Source organism: Vollenhovia emeryi, unplaced genomic scaffold (genome assembly GCF_000949405.1).
Source record: "Vollenhovia emeryi isolate VEMERY1.0 unplaced genomic scaffold, V.emery_V1.0 DF939147.1, whole genome shotgun sequence".
NCBI classification, from domain to species: domain Eukaryota; kingdom Metazoa; phylum Arthropoda; class Insecta; order Hymenoptera; family Formicidae; genus Vollenhovia; species Vollenhovia emeryi.
This window is the reverse complement of record NW_011967219.1, coordinates 1118698-1138311: the sequence shown is the minus strand read 5'-3', so window position 1 is coordinate 1138311 and position 19614 is coordinate 1118698. Positions and strand designations below refer to the sequence as shown.

Sequence of the window (19614 nt, the reverse complement as noted above, 5' to 3'; positions counted from 1 at the left end):
ATCTTGAATATTAGAAATATTCAAAGTTAGTCTCTTTACGTGTAAAGAAACCGCCCGCCAAAAGAGAACAAATCCCGATTAACGAATTGCATGATCATAGCATTTATTAACTGGTACAATTGATCATCGCGCAGTGGTACATTTTTGTCTCAACTCATTGTTTACCCTCGTTCACTTTTTCTCTCACTTATTCATTCTTTTTCTCACTCGCTCACACGCACATACGTATTACACACTCTCTGTTTTTCTCACTCATTCAACGTGATAACAAGTTCACAGTTTCAATTAATATCGTTTTTTTTTATTGTTACAATAGATTTACGCTTATTGCACGCTTTTCCGTGATATAAAACTCATTCTACTTTCTCTCTCTCTCTTTCATTCCCTTTGCTTGTTCTCACACTCTCGAGATATAAAATAAATCGTTGAAACACGTCGCACCGATGATTCTGTCTCTAAGGAGGATCTGCAAATAAATCGTTTAAATAACAATAATTTAAATATAAATATCAACGCAATATGTCTCGTGAATTTCTACAATCGTCGACATTGGGCTCCTACTCGCTTTATTCTTGATCCTTTCCTTCTTTCTGCTTCGATGAGCGCAACGACAATGTCGTTTCTTGTCAGTGGCATCAGTCCGCCTTTCGTTGATCTAACTAGTTTGTCTTTCGTAAAATAATTCTCGCGATAACTATTCTCCGTGGGAAACGCACATTGACTTGCTTCGAGCCTTCGGGTTTTCGCCGATACTGCGGATCCCTGAATTCGCGAGGTTGCCGAAAACACGAGTCCTCGGCGAACTTACATATGTATGATCCTTAATATTGTATTTCGTCGGAAATGCTTGATCGGTGATTAAATTTAAGAAAAAAAATTTAACTAAAATTTTCGAATCTCTGTAACCTTAACTAATATAAGCCACTAAAGCTAGATCCTGGATACCTTGAATCCTGGGAAAGTCGAGATCATAGGTAAGTCGCTATTTCGTTCTCTCCAACTAGAGCTTGTGGATCCTTAGCATTCTAGAGACATTATGGGCAATTTAGAGTCACCGAGTTGGTGGATTCTTGAAAACGCTAATTTTTTTTTTTTTAATAGAGTAGTTGGTCGGAATCTTTCGAGATTCTCAACCCTTTGAAGCTTCAGGGTGCCTCGATTTTTAAAAACTCAGATTTATGGAACTTGGAATCTACTTTTTCCTCGTTAATCAGCAAACTGTGATAAGTCTGAGCCTTTTGAATTCTAAGAAATGTTGACCGCGGAATTTCCGGATCCACGATACTAGAACAATATTCTCGTAGAGTCCTAATCATGGATTCTGGGTATCTCGGATCTCGGGCTTTCGCGGAGCTTTCGCGGATCTTGACTGGGAATTACTTGAAAACCCGCGTAGCGCTCTCACTGTCTCCCGACTTCCCCAACGGAACGATGAGCTTTCGAGGAATTAGCTTTCGAGGATGTTCGACGAGCGTCGTCGTGTCCGAGTCTTTTTCGGCCGGGACGATTTTCTGCAGTTCAACAGTACATGAGATGCGCAGATCGATCACCAAGACGGCGGCGGTGTCCTTGAGATCATTGGATCACTTCTATCGATCGCAAATATCGCCGTATGTGAATCGCGTGGGAACTCTCACGGTTGCTGCCTTAGTATCATGTTAAAATGTATGTCTTGTATGTATGTACATATGTGTATATGTCACATATGTAATGTGTGTGTAAGTGTGATGCGTATGTACCATATGTTGCGTGTCATCAGTCCGCGCAAACGGTATACTAATAGGTATCGATGAAGCTGCCACAAGCTGGCAGAGGTGAGAAAAGCAGAGCTCTAACGGAAATTTACCTACAACGTCTCGTCGTATCAACAGCACGGCGCTTCCGATAGTTTATGTAGACGTGTGTGTACGTGTGGAGGGTGTGTGTTTTCTGCGTGTGTACGTGTTACGAAAGGTGGTTTAGGTGGTTTACCAAAAGGTATAACCTCCCTCCGTTCCTCCTCCCAGGAACGAGCCCTTCTTTTGCGAGAGGGCCACACTGTGGCCGGCCATCGCGGCCAGCTGCGCAGCGTTCGCGGCCACCCCGGGTGGCGGCGGTGGCAACACCGGCTGCGAGATGCCGTCGAACCGGGTACCGTCGAAACCATTCTGCGAAACAAACGTTACGAGCGTTAATAATCACAGCATCGAGAAAGATTTCCTGACGATATATTTTCTAGTTTCAAAAAACTTTACAAATTCATCCAGTCTTTTTTTTCTATTATCTCCTCTCTGAAAGTCAATCAGTGGATTGTCACTGAAAACAGCGAACACTGTTCACCAAATTATTCAGTGGTATACTGACAACTGTTTTCAGTGATAATCCACCGATTGACCTTTAGAGAGTCGACATGGAAGAATTTAACTATCGAAATGTATATGCTGTACATGACATGGCTGTGTCCTAAGGCTAGAACTTGGTCCAAGTTCCAAGAGATGTGTAGCCAATCAACTTGCAGCTATTCCATAAAAGCTGCAAGTTGTTTGGCCACACATTTCTCGAGGCTAGAACTTGGACCAAGGTCTAGCATTATGGACACGGGCCTTTATAACGCACATTCCAGCAAGCAAGCTGTATGCCAGCAGATTGGCAGCACATTCTATCAGTAATCGTTAGTTATCGTTAGTTAGGATGACTAAATTTGTCGAAAACAGACTTTGAAAGTGTGCTGCAAATTTTGTCGACGGAACGCCAGCGGAAATATAACGGAATATACTGACAGATTAACTGCGGAAACTAAGGAAAATCTTTGGTAATCATTTATTAAATGTTTAAAAAATGACAGATTCTGTTCCAGTTTCTGCTGACAATCTTCTACATTGGCAGATCCTGTCGACGGAACACGAGTTTAATGCGGATGACACCGAGTCTGTCGCAATATCCGAGCAGACCCGCTGCCAATCTACTGTCACACTGCGGCCGGTTTACTGGTGGTTGCAGCGGTAATACAGCCATCGTTTCAAACTTTACGGATGCTGCCGAGACGCGCTAATGATTTTTCCCAGCCTCGAACAATTTTTTTCCAGAGAAATACACGCCGATACTCACAGGTACCATAATGGTAGGTCTCACAGGGGCTGGTTGCATAGCGGGATAGTATGCCGTTGTCGCAGCTAACGGCGGATAATATTGCAAGGGATATCCCGGTGGATAATATTGCAGAGGGTATCCCTGCCCATACATTGGTTGATACATCTGAAACGAGAATTTGTCGATGAAATTTACGTTCAGGTAAATCCCCTACTGGTTCACCCTACGAGTGTCTTCGATTAAAAAAATAACCAGACTCACCATGGGATGCGCAAGAGTCTGATCGTACGTCGGCGGCGGCGGGCCTTGCGTCGCGTACAATTGAGGCTGATTGGGAAATACTCCGTAAGGGGAGGCGCCTGCAACTGTCGGCGAGCGTTATCAGAATCGTTATCGGCAATGCTAACTGGCGCGTGATACATTTGGAATAGATATTAAGAGAAAAGGGGAACACCCCCTCCGGTGCAATCGAACCTCCTCGCTTATTGATTCATCGAGAAACCAAACCAAGTCCCTATTCTTAGCGCACCGCGTCCGACCCCGCCACTTCCAATGGCACACATACGCGCGGAATACAGAATGTTGCTCTATTGAGATAAGTTAGGATCCGCGCTATCCGCTCCGAGACGAATGAGAGCGATCGAGGAAGTTATCAATCCCGACCTACTCCGGATTCTATTCGGTTCCCCGCGGGAGTTCCCGATTCCGTCTCTTCAACCATTCGCAAACTCCGGCTTCGTTCAGGTCTCGAGCTTCGACAATTCGATTTTTGTTTTCTCGTCCGCGGCGGAGGTAAAACTCGTAATGCAAAAGACCCGATCACTCCGAGGTGTGAGCGGACTTGAAAAACAACCCCATTCATTCGCGATGCTTGGTCGGTGCTGGTAGTCGCTTCTGCCTCATTAAAGTCCCTCTAATCAGAGTCTGGGGCTCGATTCTTGCGTTCGTTCGAAAGAGAAACGTATATGCGAAAATTCTGCTCTCACAGAAAAGTGGAAAGTCGATTAGTTAAAGACATGTGAATGGCCAATCAACCTGCAACTTTTCTGCAAGAGCAGAATTTTCGCATAAGTTGTCTCCTTCGAGTGAATTCAAGAATCGAGCCCCTGGTCAATATACGGCAACTTCTTGGTCCTTTTATTTCTGGCAACTCCCGACAGAAAGAGACAGCGAAGAAGAAACAGAAAAAGAACTACCCGGAGAGGATTTTTTTAATTTACCCCGAAAATCATGTAAACATGAAACGTGGCGTTTCGAAGAATTTTGTGTTTTTTTTAAATTTTATTATACAGGGTGTCTCATTTTAAATGATCCACGCAAATATCTCGATACGGAAAAACGTTTCAAATAAAAGTTGTTTGGTTCGAAGGGGGACATAAAGTGGTGCCATTGACCTTGGATACTCCTTTGAAAGTCATTTTCCATTTTTTAAATGGAACCCCCTATTGTTTATTATACTATCTTATTCTACTAATTAATATGAACAACTTTTGTCCGCAAATAGCATTTTTCCCGTGTTATTTGTGCTTTTTTGTTTTAAACATGTGATCTGTCATCTGACTTTGAACTTTTATCCCTATTGTAATTTATTGTGTGCTGAAGAAGGCACTGTGTTGCCGAAACGCGTCCATGAAATTTTATATGAGATTAAAATATTAAAATTAAATTTACGTTTCACTATCGAACACCCTAGTTCTTGCTGGTTAATGCTATTTGGCCGTTTGATTCGACAATTTCTCATAAAATTGAAATGCGACATGTTGTCCCGCAATTTCCAGGTAAATTTTAGGAGACAATTCTCTCTCCGTGTAGCGAGTGTGCATTCCTTCTCTCTCGCAGAACTTCGCCAGAAACTGGCCCATTGGCTCAGATTACAGGGACGCTATTCCTCATCTTTCGCAGACGACATAAAACGTGGCGTTCGGTCGATCGGCGGGGAAACGAGGCACCCGCGCGAGCGGCTGCTTCGCGGGAATGAGCGGGGTTCGAGGGTTGAAATGCAAAGTGTCTTCGTCTTACCACCGTAGGTCGGGGGTTGCGTCGGCGCGGGGACAAAGCCGGTCGGTGGATGCGGCGCCACCGGATACGCTGTAACATAAGGCAATGCGTAATGCAGCTCCACGTGAATTCGCTAGGTCGCGAATTGGCGTGTGTGTGTGTGTTCGATCTAAGCCAACATGGTACGTGGTACCACACTGCCAGAAAGGACGAGTGCCGGCGCACCCCGCCCGCGTCCCGACGCGGCACCGAGCACAATGGAATCCGCGCGTTTCCGATCTTGGCGGATCTCGTGAAAACCCCCGTCCGCGTCGAGCACGCGTAAGAGCGCGTCGTCGAGATCGGGGGCGCGATTGGATCCTCCCACTCCGCTGCCGATCCCGGACCGGTACCAATTTCGATTCTCGGCGCCTCGAGATCAACGACTCGACTCGAAGCGACTACGAAGCGGTCGTGCCAACAGATTCGGCTGAACGTTTGTTACTTCGGTCCTCGGCCTGTTCAGCTGTCTGCCAGCTGCTCGAAACGATCTCAACGAATATCGAACTTTCGGTACTTGCTAGTTTCCGATCAGGACTCATACCAGGACAAGTCGCCAAAGGCCCGAGATCAGTTTGACAATTTTACTTCTAGACGTTTCATCAAGATACACGAGTTCGACAAAGACTTGAACAGGTAGAGACCGAGAACCACCTCGACGTGATTTTGAGATTCGTTTCGATTCCGAGAGTTGATTGCCAGATGATTACCACTTTCAGTTCAAGCTATTAGCGTAAACGTTTCAGCACAGCCGCTTCGACGTCGTCAATTCGAGATATTTCTCCCCAAGTTAATACCGCAGCAATCGAGACAATTCTCGAGAAGCGATGTCCGAGGATAATCCCGCCGCATCGGAGAAGGATCGTCCAAACGCGCTGCCGATCCCCAGAGTGGTACTCCCACACCCAAGTATATCTTACACATGACATACACCGTTTTGATCAAGATACTATTCAAAGCTCAAACAATGTTAGTCACTAAATAATGGTGAAAAGAAATAACCGAAGATATCGCGCCCGCCTGTCGCGCCCGGGGCCTTCCTTGAGCTTTATTCCGCCCGGCGTAAACTGCCGGGGCGCAGACGGGCTTTTTTATAAAAAAAAAAACACTTACAAGGTGACCAACCACTCCTGTCGCACCAAAGGGCTCGGTCGCTTCGCGTTCATTCGCTTTGAAGTTACTTATCCACGACACGCGCGACTGACGTCTCCCAATTATGTTTGACATGCGCTTAGAAATTTCTTTCCGAAAGACGTGAAAAATTCTTCAAAGATAAAAATCCGTAAGAGGATCAAAAGCTCTGCAGTGTGACCCGAGCGATTTTTTAAATAAAAAATAATGCGAGGGGGATTTTGTGTATTTATAATACAATCAATATACACGGCCAAGAGTTTGAGACCACGTATAAAACTTAAATATATTCCAGTGAAATGCTACTTAAAAATTCTGATTTTCGTCCTATTCAATGCTTTCTTAAAACTTGTATAGTCATTTTACTTAGCGAAGAAAAAATAATTAAATGTAGCTACTTTGACAAAAAAATATATAATATTCTTTTCATCTTGCAAAAATTATCTCTTGTAAAACTTGCAAACATTTTATATCGTTTTTCATTTCATTGTGAAACAATAAAGTGGCCAAAAAATCTGTTAAATTATAATGCGTAAGTTTTTTGTTTTACTTCACGTAATAGACATTTTCAATTAATGGCTCAAAACTTTTGGCTGCAAATGTGTACCGTGTTCTCGCACAAATATTTATTATTACGAACAAAATTAAAGAAACTGGTTATAGGAAAACAAGCCAGGGTCTTTATCAAACCGAAATTTCAAATTGCACTGCATTGCATTAGATACATCTGAAGATGCCTTTTTGTTTTCGAGAGGTTGATCACCTTGGACCATACCCACTCGAGGATCCATCGAGATCGCTAACAGATCGTCCATACAAATGGATCCACGATCAAGGAGTTAAAACGAATCGTACTCGAGAATAATTCGATAAATAAATCTTCCCGAATAGAAGGAATTCATTGAAGTTCTAATAAATTCGAATGTTCCTTGAGAGTGTCCGAATTTTCGTTACTCAAAGCTCTGCACACGCAGACAATTCAAGCGGTTATTCTCGAACAATGATTCGTCATTGAGCAACCTTTACTTCTAGAACTAAGATTTAATACGAAACCGATCTCAAAGCAAATAGCGTTACGCAATCAAGGTAGAAGCCAAATACATTCGTCTAAGAGGTCGAGCCTGAGGGATCCACGCAAATGAGGCGTCAACGCAAACACCCATTCAAATATATGCAATCTTCAAGATAAGTTATTGACGTCTTGGATTCTCGCAACAAACAGTATCGCGAAGGCAGGGATACTATTTCAATCGATATATCTTTCCAGTTTCGAGTAGTCGGCACTCGTACGTGTAGAATATGAAATAATGGACATTTGTCACTTTCAGAATTTAAATTTTCATGCTCGAAAGTTGTATTGTTCGAGAGCTCTAATCTCAATTATTTTAACTTTGTGGCTTAATGTAGATACAAAATGAGCATGAAAGCTGCGCAATCAGGATTGGAACTTGGGCACCCGTCGGTGCCTTTGGACGTCGCTCTTTAGCGTCTTCGTGTTCGATTGCCGATTCACGCAATTACCCAAGACATCAATAATCTATCCATTTGCTTCATTTCGACAATCGCTAATTAACCCGCTATATTCCAATCTGCTTTCCAACTGTACCTGTGCCGTTCACATCGGATTTGTCCGCGGCAGCGTTTAAAGAACGTAGCTCTTGGTCGTAACGGGTTAATAGGTCAATCTAAATGCAAATCGATAAATCCCGAGGCTCGGCCGTGTTCAAAAAACAGAAAAACGACAAAAAACAGAGCTAAAATAAAGCCAGGAGGTAAGAAGGATAACGGTTGCTCCAAAAAGTGATGTTAAAACAAGCCCAAGTAATCGAAGGACTCGCGATATGAGAACGGCGGTCCGTCTTAACATCATCGTTATCATCATTATCATCGTCCTCGCCGTCATCGCCGTCCTCGTCATCGCCAGCGATGACGAGATGCGATTTCACAAATCGAGCCGAAAAGACGAGTCTCTATGTCTCTTTCTTTCTCTTTTTTTTCTTTCCTTTTCTTTCTTTTTTTTTGGGCGGTGAATGTGTAATTTATACAATGAGTATAGTGGTACGATGATTATGTATATATATATAATATTTATATATGCATATATAGCGGTGGACTATGTATGCATATCGGGCTCCACACATTCAAAAAGTCGTGACAAGACTCAGCAAACCACAAATTTCTGCAAATATCCAGAGATAAAGGTTAAACATGATTAAAAGTTCCTCGGAATCGTGTGTAATAGTAAGTAAGTAACGTTGGCGACCGGCCGCGTCGCGACGCCGCGAGACGTTCGGCCGCCCATTTCTTTCTCTAGTCCTTTTAATTATCTAAACCGCGCCATGCGCCACGCACCGCCGCCATCGGGAGGCCAATTATCCTTCTGAACGCTTCCGCGTCAGTAAGATTCGACGTCGGGGAGAGAAAAAATATATACACATTTAAATCTGCGAGAAAATGTGCCGAAGGAACTTTCGTCCTTTCTGTAATTTCGTTTTTCTAAGTGCGTCACTGGACTTTACCAAGCAACAGCGGAAGTAACGTTCCCAAAAGATGCCCGTCGAAATCGCGGATATCTAACAAAAATTCTGGAGCCACGAATTGCACGAAGCTACCGAGAGTTCCTTTAAAGAGGCGAAATGGGACAAAAACAAAGATGGGATTTTCTGTCCTCCGGACGTCGTACGCGTGATTGCGCTGGTGCTGCATAGACATGTTGTACTCTAACATAAATGTCAGCCCATACCAAATTGTTCATGATATGATCAAAGGCTGATCGAACTGGCGGGGACGAGCGATCCAGCGCGGGCTCTTTTCGCGAAGTCTCTGCCGCGATCCCGTTTGAGAACTCGCGACAGATGGTGCAGACGCGGCGTTTCACTTTCGGAATATATTTACGGACGCTAGAGTATCGGCTGTGCTCGAGCCGAATTTCGGAAAATCCGGGAATAATTTGGAAAAATTCATTGCAATTATGAAACAAAAAAAGAGAGAGAGACGAGTAAAATCGGAAAATGGAAGAATTTAGGAAGAACGAAAGAGGGGAAAGTTCCAGGATCCCTCCAAAAATCCAAAGATTCAAAAGTGTGAAGAGATGAATCCACAGGCAATGAGAATAGCTGGAGGAGCAGTTCCGACGATTCCTCGCGTTTCTCAGGTCGAATTAAATTGAAATTACAAAAGAGAGATCGAACGCGACGCGTTAACGCGCTTCTCGTTCCGTTCGACCTGGATGAACATTTTGGACCAGGTGACGGCTTAGAAATCTCCGCGCGCATACCAGACGCCAGTCCGCCCGCGCGTTCGCGCAGCCTCTGAAATAACAATTTAAGTGTCTATGTGTCACGGTGCAAACAATCATCGAATCAGTCACAACCGATTGTAATATTAATGCTAGTACGGCTTAATGATAAAAGTGTCTATCGCTCCTTTCTTTCTCTCTGCCACACGCACGCACACTCTTTCTCTTTCACCTCTTCGATTGGGTCCCGATGAGCAGTTCGACGTTACCCAGGGCCAGCTTTCTCTCTCTTTCTCTCTACTCTTTCTCTTATTTTTCTCTCTTTCTCTTACTTTTCGAAATTATCGCTCGGCTGGCCCACGTAGAACGACCGGCAAGGAACAATCCGTGTTTCTTTTGCCGGCCGGCGATTCGTCGAAATGCTTCCGTGGACGACGAGACGTGTTCTCGAGACGAGCGCGGGGTCACCGGGAGCGTGGACGTGCGAATTCTGCGAAACCGACCCGCGAGGTTGAGGCAACGTGAAAATCTGCCGGTACCGGGCATCTGTGACTCCGCGCGAAAGAGAAGGACATGTCTCTTTCTTGACGAAAAAAGAAAAATCCTCCGTTCGAGCGTACGGTAAAAATTGTCGGAGGAGAGAACATCTCTTTAGAGCTACGCGGGAAACAGATGCGAGGAACGGCAAGGGGGTAAACCTTCGCGCCTCCCACAAAGTCCGTCCTCTCGCTGCCGATAACCCCCGGGACCCTCGCCGACGAGAACGCTCTCGTTCGATCGTATCGATCAGCGTATCAACGAATGCTATTTCGCTTAAGCTCACTATTAACAGTGTACACGATTAATCCTGTCGATCATGCGCATGCAGCGATCGCGACGCCGGGAGACCTCGCCGCGATCGAGAGACCGGCGGACCGATCCGGCAGACGAAGCGGAAGAAAGGGAAAAACGCGAGCAAACGCAAAAGGTACGACTTTTTCTCTCTCGCGACGGATGTGAAGATGAGGAAAATTATCCGCCGCCGTCCGGATCGCGGGCGAGTCTTCCCGGGTGGGCGACCTGGTCGAGATTGTCTACGAAAACTACGGTGATCACACAACAATACGACGAATTAAAAAATGACGACACCAGGCCCGCCCGATCTCCCCCGGGATCGCCCTCGCCGACGGGGGCGCCGGGCGCCGATCCCGGGGAGGGACCGGGCGTGGATGTGGTGACAAATGTCCAGAAGCGAAATCGTGAAAACCGATTAAAAACAGCATATCGAAAGGAAAAAAAACATGCACGATTATAGAAACGACGACGGCGGGCGGCGCGATCGCCCCGCCCTCCCTTCCGTTCTCCCTTTCTTTCCCCCTCTCTCCCCTTCCCCGCCCTCCCGCCCCGTCCCCGAGGACGCGGGCGCGATCGGGCCTTCCCCGCCGTCGAGGAGATAAACGTTCGTTTTTGAGCATGCGAGCGGTACGAGGTTAAACAACTCGTAGAAAGATCGAAGCTTAAATACTTGCACGGAGGCCTACTGAGGGATGCTAAAGGGTGGAACGCAATTTCACTTTGACTTTCCCCGCCGCACGGCTGCCTTATCTCCCTCTCCCTCTCTTTCTCTCCCTCTCCCCCGCTCTTTCTCTTTCTCCCACACACTCTCTCTCTCTTTTTCTTTTTGTCCCTTGAAGTTCAGCTGCGCGAAGACCGCGAGCTGTTGCAGCGCGACGGTGGGCGTGAGATTACGTTTCGTGATTCACCGCTTCTCTCGCTACAACGTTCAAAGTCAAAAAAGACTACGCTCAAGCTACCGAAGAGTCAGTCTAAGGTTTTACGCTATAAATTATCGAAGAAGAAAGTCAAGATATACATATATACGTGTATATATCTATATCTGACGTCTATATCACGTGTCTACGATCATGCAGCCGCCACCACAAATTTCCACGCGGTCAAACCCTCGCGCGTCCTTCCTCTCGAGCTCCCCTGGAGTTCCCCTCGAGCTCTCAAACTCTCGATTCCTCGTTCGAGTTCTCTCTCTTTCTCTCCGTTCGGCACGTTCGCGCGACACCTCGGGAAATTTGTGGCGCGGTTCAAAGCAACACATGCACTATTTGTTAAAAGTGAGCTAGCAAGTTTCCTAAGAGGATAAAAGTATCGTCAAAAGTATACGCCGAGCTTAGATACAGCATTCGTGTACACCCGCAAAGCCCGTCGTGCGCGCGCGCGCGCGCGTTCTGTTTCGCGTCAATTTTATTTATAATTTCGGAAGAATTCAAGTAACGACACTCAAACGAGACTTAATTACCCGCGTTGAGCGGCCGAGCAAGCATTAAGAGGCCGGAATTAACGGTGTAATTAATAACGATTAGACTCGATGCTAAAGGGATACTAGAGTGATTCCGCACTTTTTGCACCTTTTGCTCCTGGAACTATCAATTAATGAAAACATTTGTGTAATATATACAAATTATGTGGCTTTTTATAAATGATTGAGGTTACCTAATCTCTAATAAAAAAACTTACAAGCGCAAAAACTATATTTGACTGTGTCGGAAAAAAGATGGCTGAAGGATCCTCTTAAGTTTAGAAACCTAATAAAAAAGATCTATTAACCCGAATAAGTTATAGGTCAGTTATTCGAGTGAATAGATTTTTTTTTATTAGGTTTCCAAACTTAATTTCAATAATACCATGCTGTTCTCTGATTTAGTCCGATTAGTGGAACACTGTCGGTCTGTACGTAAAAGCCACGCAATTTGTATATTACACAAATGTTTTCATGAATTGATAGTTCCAGGAGCAAAAGGTGCAAAAAGTGCAGAATCACTTCAGCGTCTCCTCAAGGAACTGCGGCGGGAAATTTTGCAGAATTCTTCCTCTCACCTCGACTCCATCCGATGAATCTCGGATTCTATTCAACGCTAATGAACGAATTGCCGCGTCGCGATATCGAGAGGATATCGCGACTGTCGCGGGAACGAGCGTGCGAGTGTTTGCGCACCCGCGCGAGCACACGTCGGGCGTAGAATAATAACGAAGGAAACAAAAGAAAAAGTAAAAAAGAGTAAAAAGAATAAAGCAGTCAGCCAGTATCACGAAATTCCAGTACGAAATATTGGTACACCCATATCAATATCTCACGGCCATATTGATTTGGATATATAGCGACCCGCGCGCCTCCGATTTTCAAAAGCGCCCGCCGGCCGAGCGGCGCGAACGCGTCACGTGACGACCGCGAAATACGAAGATTCTGTCGCGCGCTATTTTCTCTCGTCGAACCTTCAGCGCGTTCTCACGCGGCAAGTAAGCAGCTCGTCGTCCCGCGTTTGAATGAAAACCCGAAGGGACAGTCGGTCGCCGGGGGGAACCCCCGGCGGATTAGAAAAGCTCCACCCTCGGGACTCCCGAGTGAACGTCCAGGCCGCGTCGGAGGTCACGTGATCCGCGATTCGCGCGTAGGGGGCAGTTTTCGGCGTTAAATCGGAGGACGCCTGGAGTGCATTCTATATCTTTATGTACGCCGAGGCTGACGGAAGGCTTCGCGATCGTTTCTAGAGATACTCTAGAAGGGAAGACAGGACCGTGGAGATGTCGCGATAAGAATTTTCGGCTTTCGCCCTGGAAACGCGCGACGCTCGGACCTTTCGCGTCGTAACGGAAGCGATTTTTCGCCACCATTTGGTACATACACCAGAGTGTACACTCAGCGTCACAAATACTTGTACACCTGAAGAAAGCCGCTAAAGAAACGCTAAAGATATTAATATAAAATTTATGTTAATAAAATGACGAAAGGAAAATGTCACTTATATAGTCGCCAGTGATAATTAAAAATTAAAACGGTGAGCTTATTGTTAACTCAACTGGCAAATTTTATTAAATTCGTTACGTTTCGACCTCACTTCAGGTCCTTTTCAAGTAACAATACTGCAAATCAACAAAATATAAGAGATTAAAATTATTAATTAGTCATCTCGTAAAAAGAAACAAAAATAAATTAACGAACCGAATAAGAAAACGAGAAAAATTCGCAGACAAGCGAATCATCGTTATCCGTGAGATAGAGTCAAAAGATAAAAGTAATAATATTAATAAAATGAATCTTTTTCTAATCTTTAATTTACTGTTGTCATCATATATTTTTGTAGATCTTTTGCTGTAACAATTGACAGGGGTAGCGTAAGATACACTTGAAAAGGACCGGTATTACTGGCCGAAACGTCGTAATTTAATTTATTGAATAAAAAGATTTGCCAGCCTAGGTCGTTTTAATTCTTGATTGTATGTTTTTTATCACTGGCGACTTACCATTTCTAAAAATTAATAACTTTTCCATTAAAATATATTGAAGTAAACGGCTATTTTCAGGTGTAAAAGCATTAATGACGCCGAGCGTACGCTCCGGTACACATTAGTATATCTACCAAACAATCGCCAAAAATCGCCTAGATTGTCATAAAAAAAAATCTCGATGCAGAACCAGGGGGTCGATTTTGTACCTTGCACTATAGTGAAAATGCCCCGTTTTTCATCTTCTAATTAACTGTTAACCAGAAGTTAGCCTACTCTCCATCTTTTTCTACGTTATTATCCAAGAAGAGACCAAGAAGCAACTAGCCTCTGGTCAACAATTCACCAGAAAATGAAAAACCAGGCCTAGAAGTGAGTTAGCTTTTGTCCGTCTCTCTCTCCCTCTCTCTCTAATCGTCCCCTTCGAAAGAGACAAAGCCGCTCACTCTCAGCACTTTCACTGTATCGTAAGATAGAGTTGACCCCTGGGACGGCTCCCCACAGATATATCGCCCACGTCACTTGGTCCTGGGCCACGAGACGGAGTCACACGCTAAACAACGACGGCCGGGAGTCGATCGACGTCCCTACGTTAGCCTCAACGTAGTCTCAAGGTGGTATACATATTTATATATAATATATATATTTATGTGTGTGTATACGTAATATATGTTGGTATATAAACACGTAGTGAGTTAAGGTAATATATAGAGTAAGGTGAGGTTAGATACGTGGCTTAGGCTGCGCCGGTCTCCGGAGCTCCACCTACTGACTGGGATCAAATCGTCTTTGTAATGGTCCGCTGCAAACATATTGACAGCCAAACTGTAGGCACTATCCCTCCGCTCTCAGCTGCTACACCGCCATATAGGTTATAAACGGTAGCAGGCTCGCAGCAGTGTGTATAATCGTTATCTTCACATTACCAATAATTATCGTTATGGTAAGGAGAGCCGGGCGCTCTCTCCACGCTTACAGGCTAAAAAGTTTTAACGTACAAGTCCTCACACGACACCGCGTCCCTACGTAGGAGCGCAGCACCCTGTTTCTTTTCTCTTTTTTTTTTGTTGGAGGGGGGAACCGACTCGGCAACGAGACACACCGAGTCGCACCACGTCGAGGTGTAACCGTTCTCACGGCGCTTACGTGTGCGAGAGAGTAAGTTTGTCGTTTTGCCGAAGCTATTCCAGGGGGTGCGTCTCAGATCGCGTTCCATCGTGCAGGAGGAACGTAAGCGTATCCGGAACGTCTGGAACGGCTTGAGCAAGCAAACAGAGAGACGCTCAAGGTGTCATCATCACACGGTCGCCTCGACACCAGTCTGCTCGGTCGTTATGTAACGAGAAACCGTTTGGCAAATTCTTGACTCTTAAGCTCTAACGGGTCCTTCTTTTTAGAACAGTACACCCCATACACGGCATTCTCACTTAGTGTTAACCATCTAGGCCCCTACATCTGTAAGAATGACGACTGAGCAATACAAGGGCATGGCTTCCGGAGAACCGATCTACCCGCTGATGCGAACGCGCGAGCAACGTCGACTTGCACCCTTGGGATCTTTGCTGTATGACCCAATAGTAAAACTCGCGTTTGGATTCTTGGGTTAGCGCTCCAAGACATTTTCCCCGGGGAAAATTTTTGATGGGTCGAAACCAAACCGGGATTGCTCGAGAAAGTTTCGGAATGGCCATCGAGTGAAACTTGCCTCGGAGGAGGCTTTGGAACGTATCCTTGATGTGTGTTGCGTGCGTTGTTATTTGCAAAAACAAATATATATATACACACTGTAATAGTTTTTCGACTATCTCGTTACTGTACCAGTACAGTCCGCACTACGTGAGCCTGTACTCTACGTATACAAACGTGCACAGTCTTGTTCGTTCGTGCCTGGACCTCAGTTTTACCAGGATTCACATTTTCATAGTCTTTATTCCCATTTGTACATCGACGAGTTTCAGGCTGTAGTTCGCACAGCTTCTACAGAAGTCTGGGGTAGTACACTAGGACTCACCGATGCCTTCCCACGTGAATTTGTGCACGCGTTTATACATTTTGCATATACATGGAAGATGTATGTGTTTTACCTGTGTCTAAATTCATGTGGGAAGGCATCAGCGATTCCTAGGCCGGTATTCATAGTCAGATCTTATGTTAAAGACCGTCTCAAGATCATCTCTAGATACTCCGTAGCCAATAAAATGTTCCATGCAGCATCTTTAGATAAATTCAAGACGGTCTTGAATAAAAGATCCGACTATGAATACCGGCCTTAGTGTACGTACATACCGCCTGAAACTCAGTGATTTGTATAGATGAGAAAAATGATGATAAAAATGCAGGTCTGGGCGTTAATGAATAAGACTGTACAAATGTGTGCGTGTGTGTGTGTGTGTGTTTACATTTGTTAAATCAGGTGTCCGTATTAGCAGACATATTGGCTGCGTTCAGCAGAAAAAGCTGCTTTGCAAATGTTGAAAAAATCTTGAATCTGATTGGCATGTGCTCTTAACTATGGCAGAATCCAGGGTCGGTAATCATAGTCGGATCTTAAGCCAGCAGCACACGATGCTATTTTTCCTGCTGGATTGCTTGCGATTTTGTAAATTACTGGAAATGCTGAGTGCTGAGTGATGCAATTATAGCAATTTACTAGATTGCAAGCAATCCAGCAGGAAGAAAAGCGTCGTGTGCCGCTTACTTTATATTCAAGACTGTCTTAAGATCATCTTTAGATACTCCGTAGCCAATGAAATGCTCCACGCAGCATCTTTAGATAAATTCAAGACTGTCTTAGGTTTAACCAACGCCGTTTAACATTAGGCTTGGCTTAATTCGTTCTTTGTCTCTTTTCGCCTGTTACTTTAGAAAGAGACAAACGTGAATTAAACCAAGATTAAAGTTAAGCGACGTTTGGTGAAACCAGGCGTTAAACGTAAAATCTGACTATGAATACCGGCCTAGGAGCGTGCTCTAATCAAATTTACAAATTTTACACCTGTTGCAAAGCAGCCTTTTCTGCTGGGACTCGATCATGGATCTTCTTCTCTGGCGTGTGCTGGAAAAGTGATAAAATTTCATTGACGAGTTTAACATTAATCCATGAAATTTTTCACACTTTTCACGAGTTTACGCTAGGGAAAAAAGACTCGTGATTGGGCCCCTTTACGCAGCCAATGACTGAACAAAAGAAAGAAGAGTTCAAGGCTCCAATAACCAACTCGATAATCTACTCCTGGTTTTCGCCAACGTCGTTCAACTTTGATCTTGGTTCGATTCGTCCTTTGTGTCTTTCTGAGTAGGAACGGAAAGAGACGAAAGACGAATTCGACTAGGATTCAAGGTTAAGCGACGTTGGCGAAAACCGAGGCAAGAATTTGTGGCCTGGTTTTAACACGGTGCTTTGTCATCGAAGATTAAAAATATGTCGCGAACGTTAATTACAACTCGACGAGCAAAGTCCAAGAATTGAGAGGCGAAACGCAAGAGGCAAGAGTAAAGAGCGAAATGTCGAAAACAAGTGTCTAAAAAAAAAATATGAGAATCTACGACGGCGAGTAACCGGGATTCCGGGAATTCGAGCGCACAAAGGAAATCGATCGTCCACGAGTCGCGCGGATTCGCGAGGATCCGTGCGAGCCCTCGAGAACATCCGCGAGGAGTGCGGATACGCGGGGCTTGGAAAAAGCTTGACGAACACGAGCGGGACTCAGGAACGCGCGTGCACGCGAGATTCGAAGACGCGAAAACGAGGACCCGAGGGTCTTTCAGCGAGTGGCCGAGGGACGCGGGCGCGAGAATCTAGAGATTTACGAGAGAGATCCGAAGAGGATTCGCGAGAAAAAGTCCGGGGCGTAAATACGAGAGGTTTCTCTGTCATCTTTTCATTTTTCCTTTCTCTCTCTCTCTCTCTCCCTCTGCCTCTCCCCCTCTTTCTCTCTCTGTCTCTCCGGTAAGAGAATGAACAACTCTCCGGAGGCCATTTTGTATTCCCAGCGCGATGCGCGGTATTGATTTGTCATGTCAACCCGGGGGCCAGGTAGCCGAGCGGCCCGTGCCGGCGCCCGGAGGCCAACGCGCGCGATGGGCGAGCGACGCCTCGCTGCGCCGTGGGCCGTCCGCACCAGGAGTCGCGTCGACGACGTCGCCTCAGGCGACGACCGGCCGTCGCGGCAAATGACAAGTGGTGAGGCACGGCTTATCTCGACGAGCGTATATACGTGTGTACGTGTACGTGTGCGCGCGGGCGCACGTATCGTATGCGTCGCGTACGTGTATGGGCGCGTTGGTGTGCACGCGTGTGTGAACGCGCGTCTGTACGTATGCCTGTGTGGGTGCGTGTGTGTGTATTTCCCTTCCTCTGGTCAGTGTACATTACCCGCAGCTAAGTGGTAACGCGCGATTACGTCGTATAGTTACCTTTCTTGTCGGTCATTATTGCTTAAAGTTTCACAATTTTACTAAAAAAAAGAAGTACGTTATTCCTAATTAAATCACCGATTCGAGTCTCACAACACTGTCGGCCGACGGGAACGGCTGTGACACTTGACAGACACTAGCGCCGTTTATTGAGCGTGCTTGCTGTGCGACGATGTTGCGCGCTGCCTCCTGCGCCGCGTGTCCATTGGCCCGCCGGCCCCGGCCAATGGGCGAGCGCGTAAACGGCGCGTCGGTACATACGCGCCCTGACTTTCGGGCGACGCTACTATTTGTCGCGCCACAAGATTTTCGAGCGCGTCGATTGGCTGCTAAACAGGGGTGCGTTCGGTTTCGCGCACGATGAGCATGATGCACCATGGACTACGTTTCCACCGAGGAAGTGGGCTAGAGTCGGGGTCAGGGGCTCGATTCTTGAGTTTATTCGAAGGAGAAACGTATGCGAAAATTCTGCTCTTACAGAAAAGTTGCAAGTTGATTGGCTACTCGCATGGCTTTAACCAATAGACTTTCAACTTTTCTGTCAGAGCAGAGTTTTCGTATACGTTTCTTCCATCTTCGAATGAATTCAAGAATCGGGCCCCTGAATCGGGTTGGGGCGAGCGCTTCGGTGCATGATATAAGGCTGGATTTACATGGAGCGTAACTTGCGTAAGCGTAACCTGCGTATCACCAATCACAGAACTATTTCAACGGAATTATTGAAACGGTTCTATCAGAATGAGGCTGGATTCACATGGAGCGTAACTTGCGTAGCGTAACCTGCGTATCACCAATCACAGGGTTATTCTGATAGAACCGTTTCAATGGCTGTGTTCTGCCGAAGTTAGCTAAGAATAAGCGCTTTATGCTGATTGGATAGATCTAGAAGAATAGCTCTATTTCAGCACAGATCTGAAAGTATAATCCAATGAACGCAAAGCGCTTAGCAAGCGCAAACTTCTGCTGGACACAGGCAATAATTCCGTTGAAATAGTTCTGTGATTAGTGATACGCAGGTTACGCTTACGCAAGTTACGCTCCATGTGAATCCAGCCTCAGGATGCTTTCACATGGAGCGTAAATTGCGTAGCGTAACCTGCGTATCACCAAACACAGGATCATGCTGATAGAACCGTTTCAATAATTCCGTTGAACTAGTCCTGTGATTGGCGATACGCAGGTTACGCTACGCAACTTACGCTCCATGTGAAAGCACCCTCACTCTGCCTTAAACTGCCAACTTCCGGCTTCACTCCCCTTGCCTATAAGCTGTAGGAATGCTTGGTCTAATTATATATGTACATACGTCATTGGTGCTACCGCGCACGACCAATCACAAACACTTCCAAAACGACGCCATATTGGGAAATATCAACCAATAGCATCAATGCCTTCGCAGCCGTCATCTTCCTCATTATCCTCATCTTCCTCCTGAGATAGTATAGCCA

The 19614-nt window shown here is 45.6% G+C and overlaps 1 protein-coding gene across 2 annotated transcripts; it reads right to left on the bottom strand.

The window, feature by feature from the left end:
- Positions 1 to 78: 78 nt before the first annotated feature.
- LOC105566049 (DAZ-associated protein 2-like) lies at positions 79 to 18338 on the bottom strand. 2 transcript variants are annotated; one of them, XM_012019754.1, is made up of 6 exons: positions 18167 to 18338; positions 14897 to 15008; positions 5089 to 5157; positions 3331 to 3434; positions 3088 to 3234; positions 79 to 2147 (listed from the first exon to the last, which is right to left on the bottom strand). In XM_012019754.1, exons 2-6 carry the CDS (start codon positions 14964 to 14966, stop codon positions 1968 to 1970), a joined length of 570 nt encoding a protein of 189 aa, XP_011875144.1. In that variant the 5' UTR covers positions 14967 to 15008; positions 18167 to 18338; the 3' UTR covers positions 79 to 1967. The 2 variants fall into 2 exon arrangements, with proteins under 2 accessions (XP_011875144.1, XP_011875145.1); XM_012019755.1 differs by lacking the exon at positions 14897 to 15008 and having other exon boundaries at positions 18167 to 18337.
- Positions 18339 to 19614: the final 1276 nt, after the last annotated feature.

Bases quoted from the DNA above. Each gene is read 5' to 3' on its own strand.
- LOC105566049 (XM_012019754.1), bottom strand. From the start codon at position 14,966: ATGGAACGCGATCTGAGACGCACCCCCTGGAATAGCTTCGGCAAAACG. The intron at 5,158-14,896 runs GTAAGCGCCGTG...CTTATGTTACAG, and splicing joins AAACTTACTCTCTCGCACAC to CGTATCCGGTGGCGCCGCAT. The intron at 3,435-5,088 runs GTAAGACGAAGA...GCTCGCCGACAG, and splicing joins GCAACCCCCGACCTACGGTG to TTGCAGGCGCCTCCCCTTAC.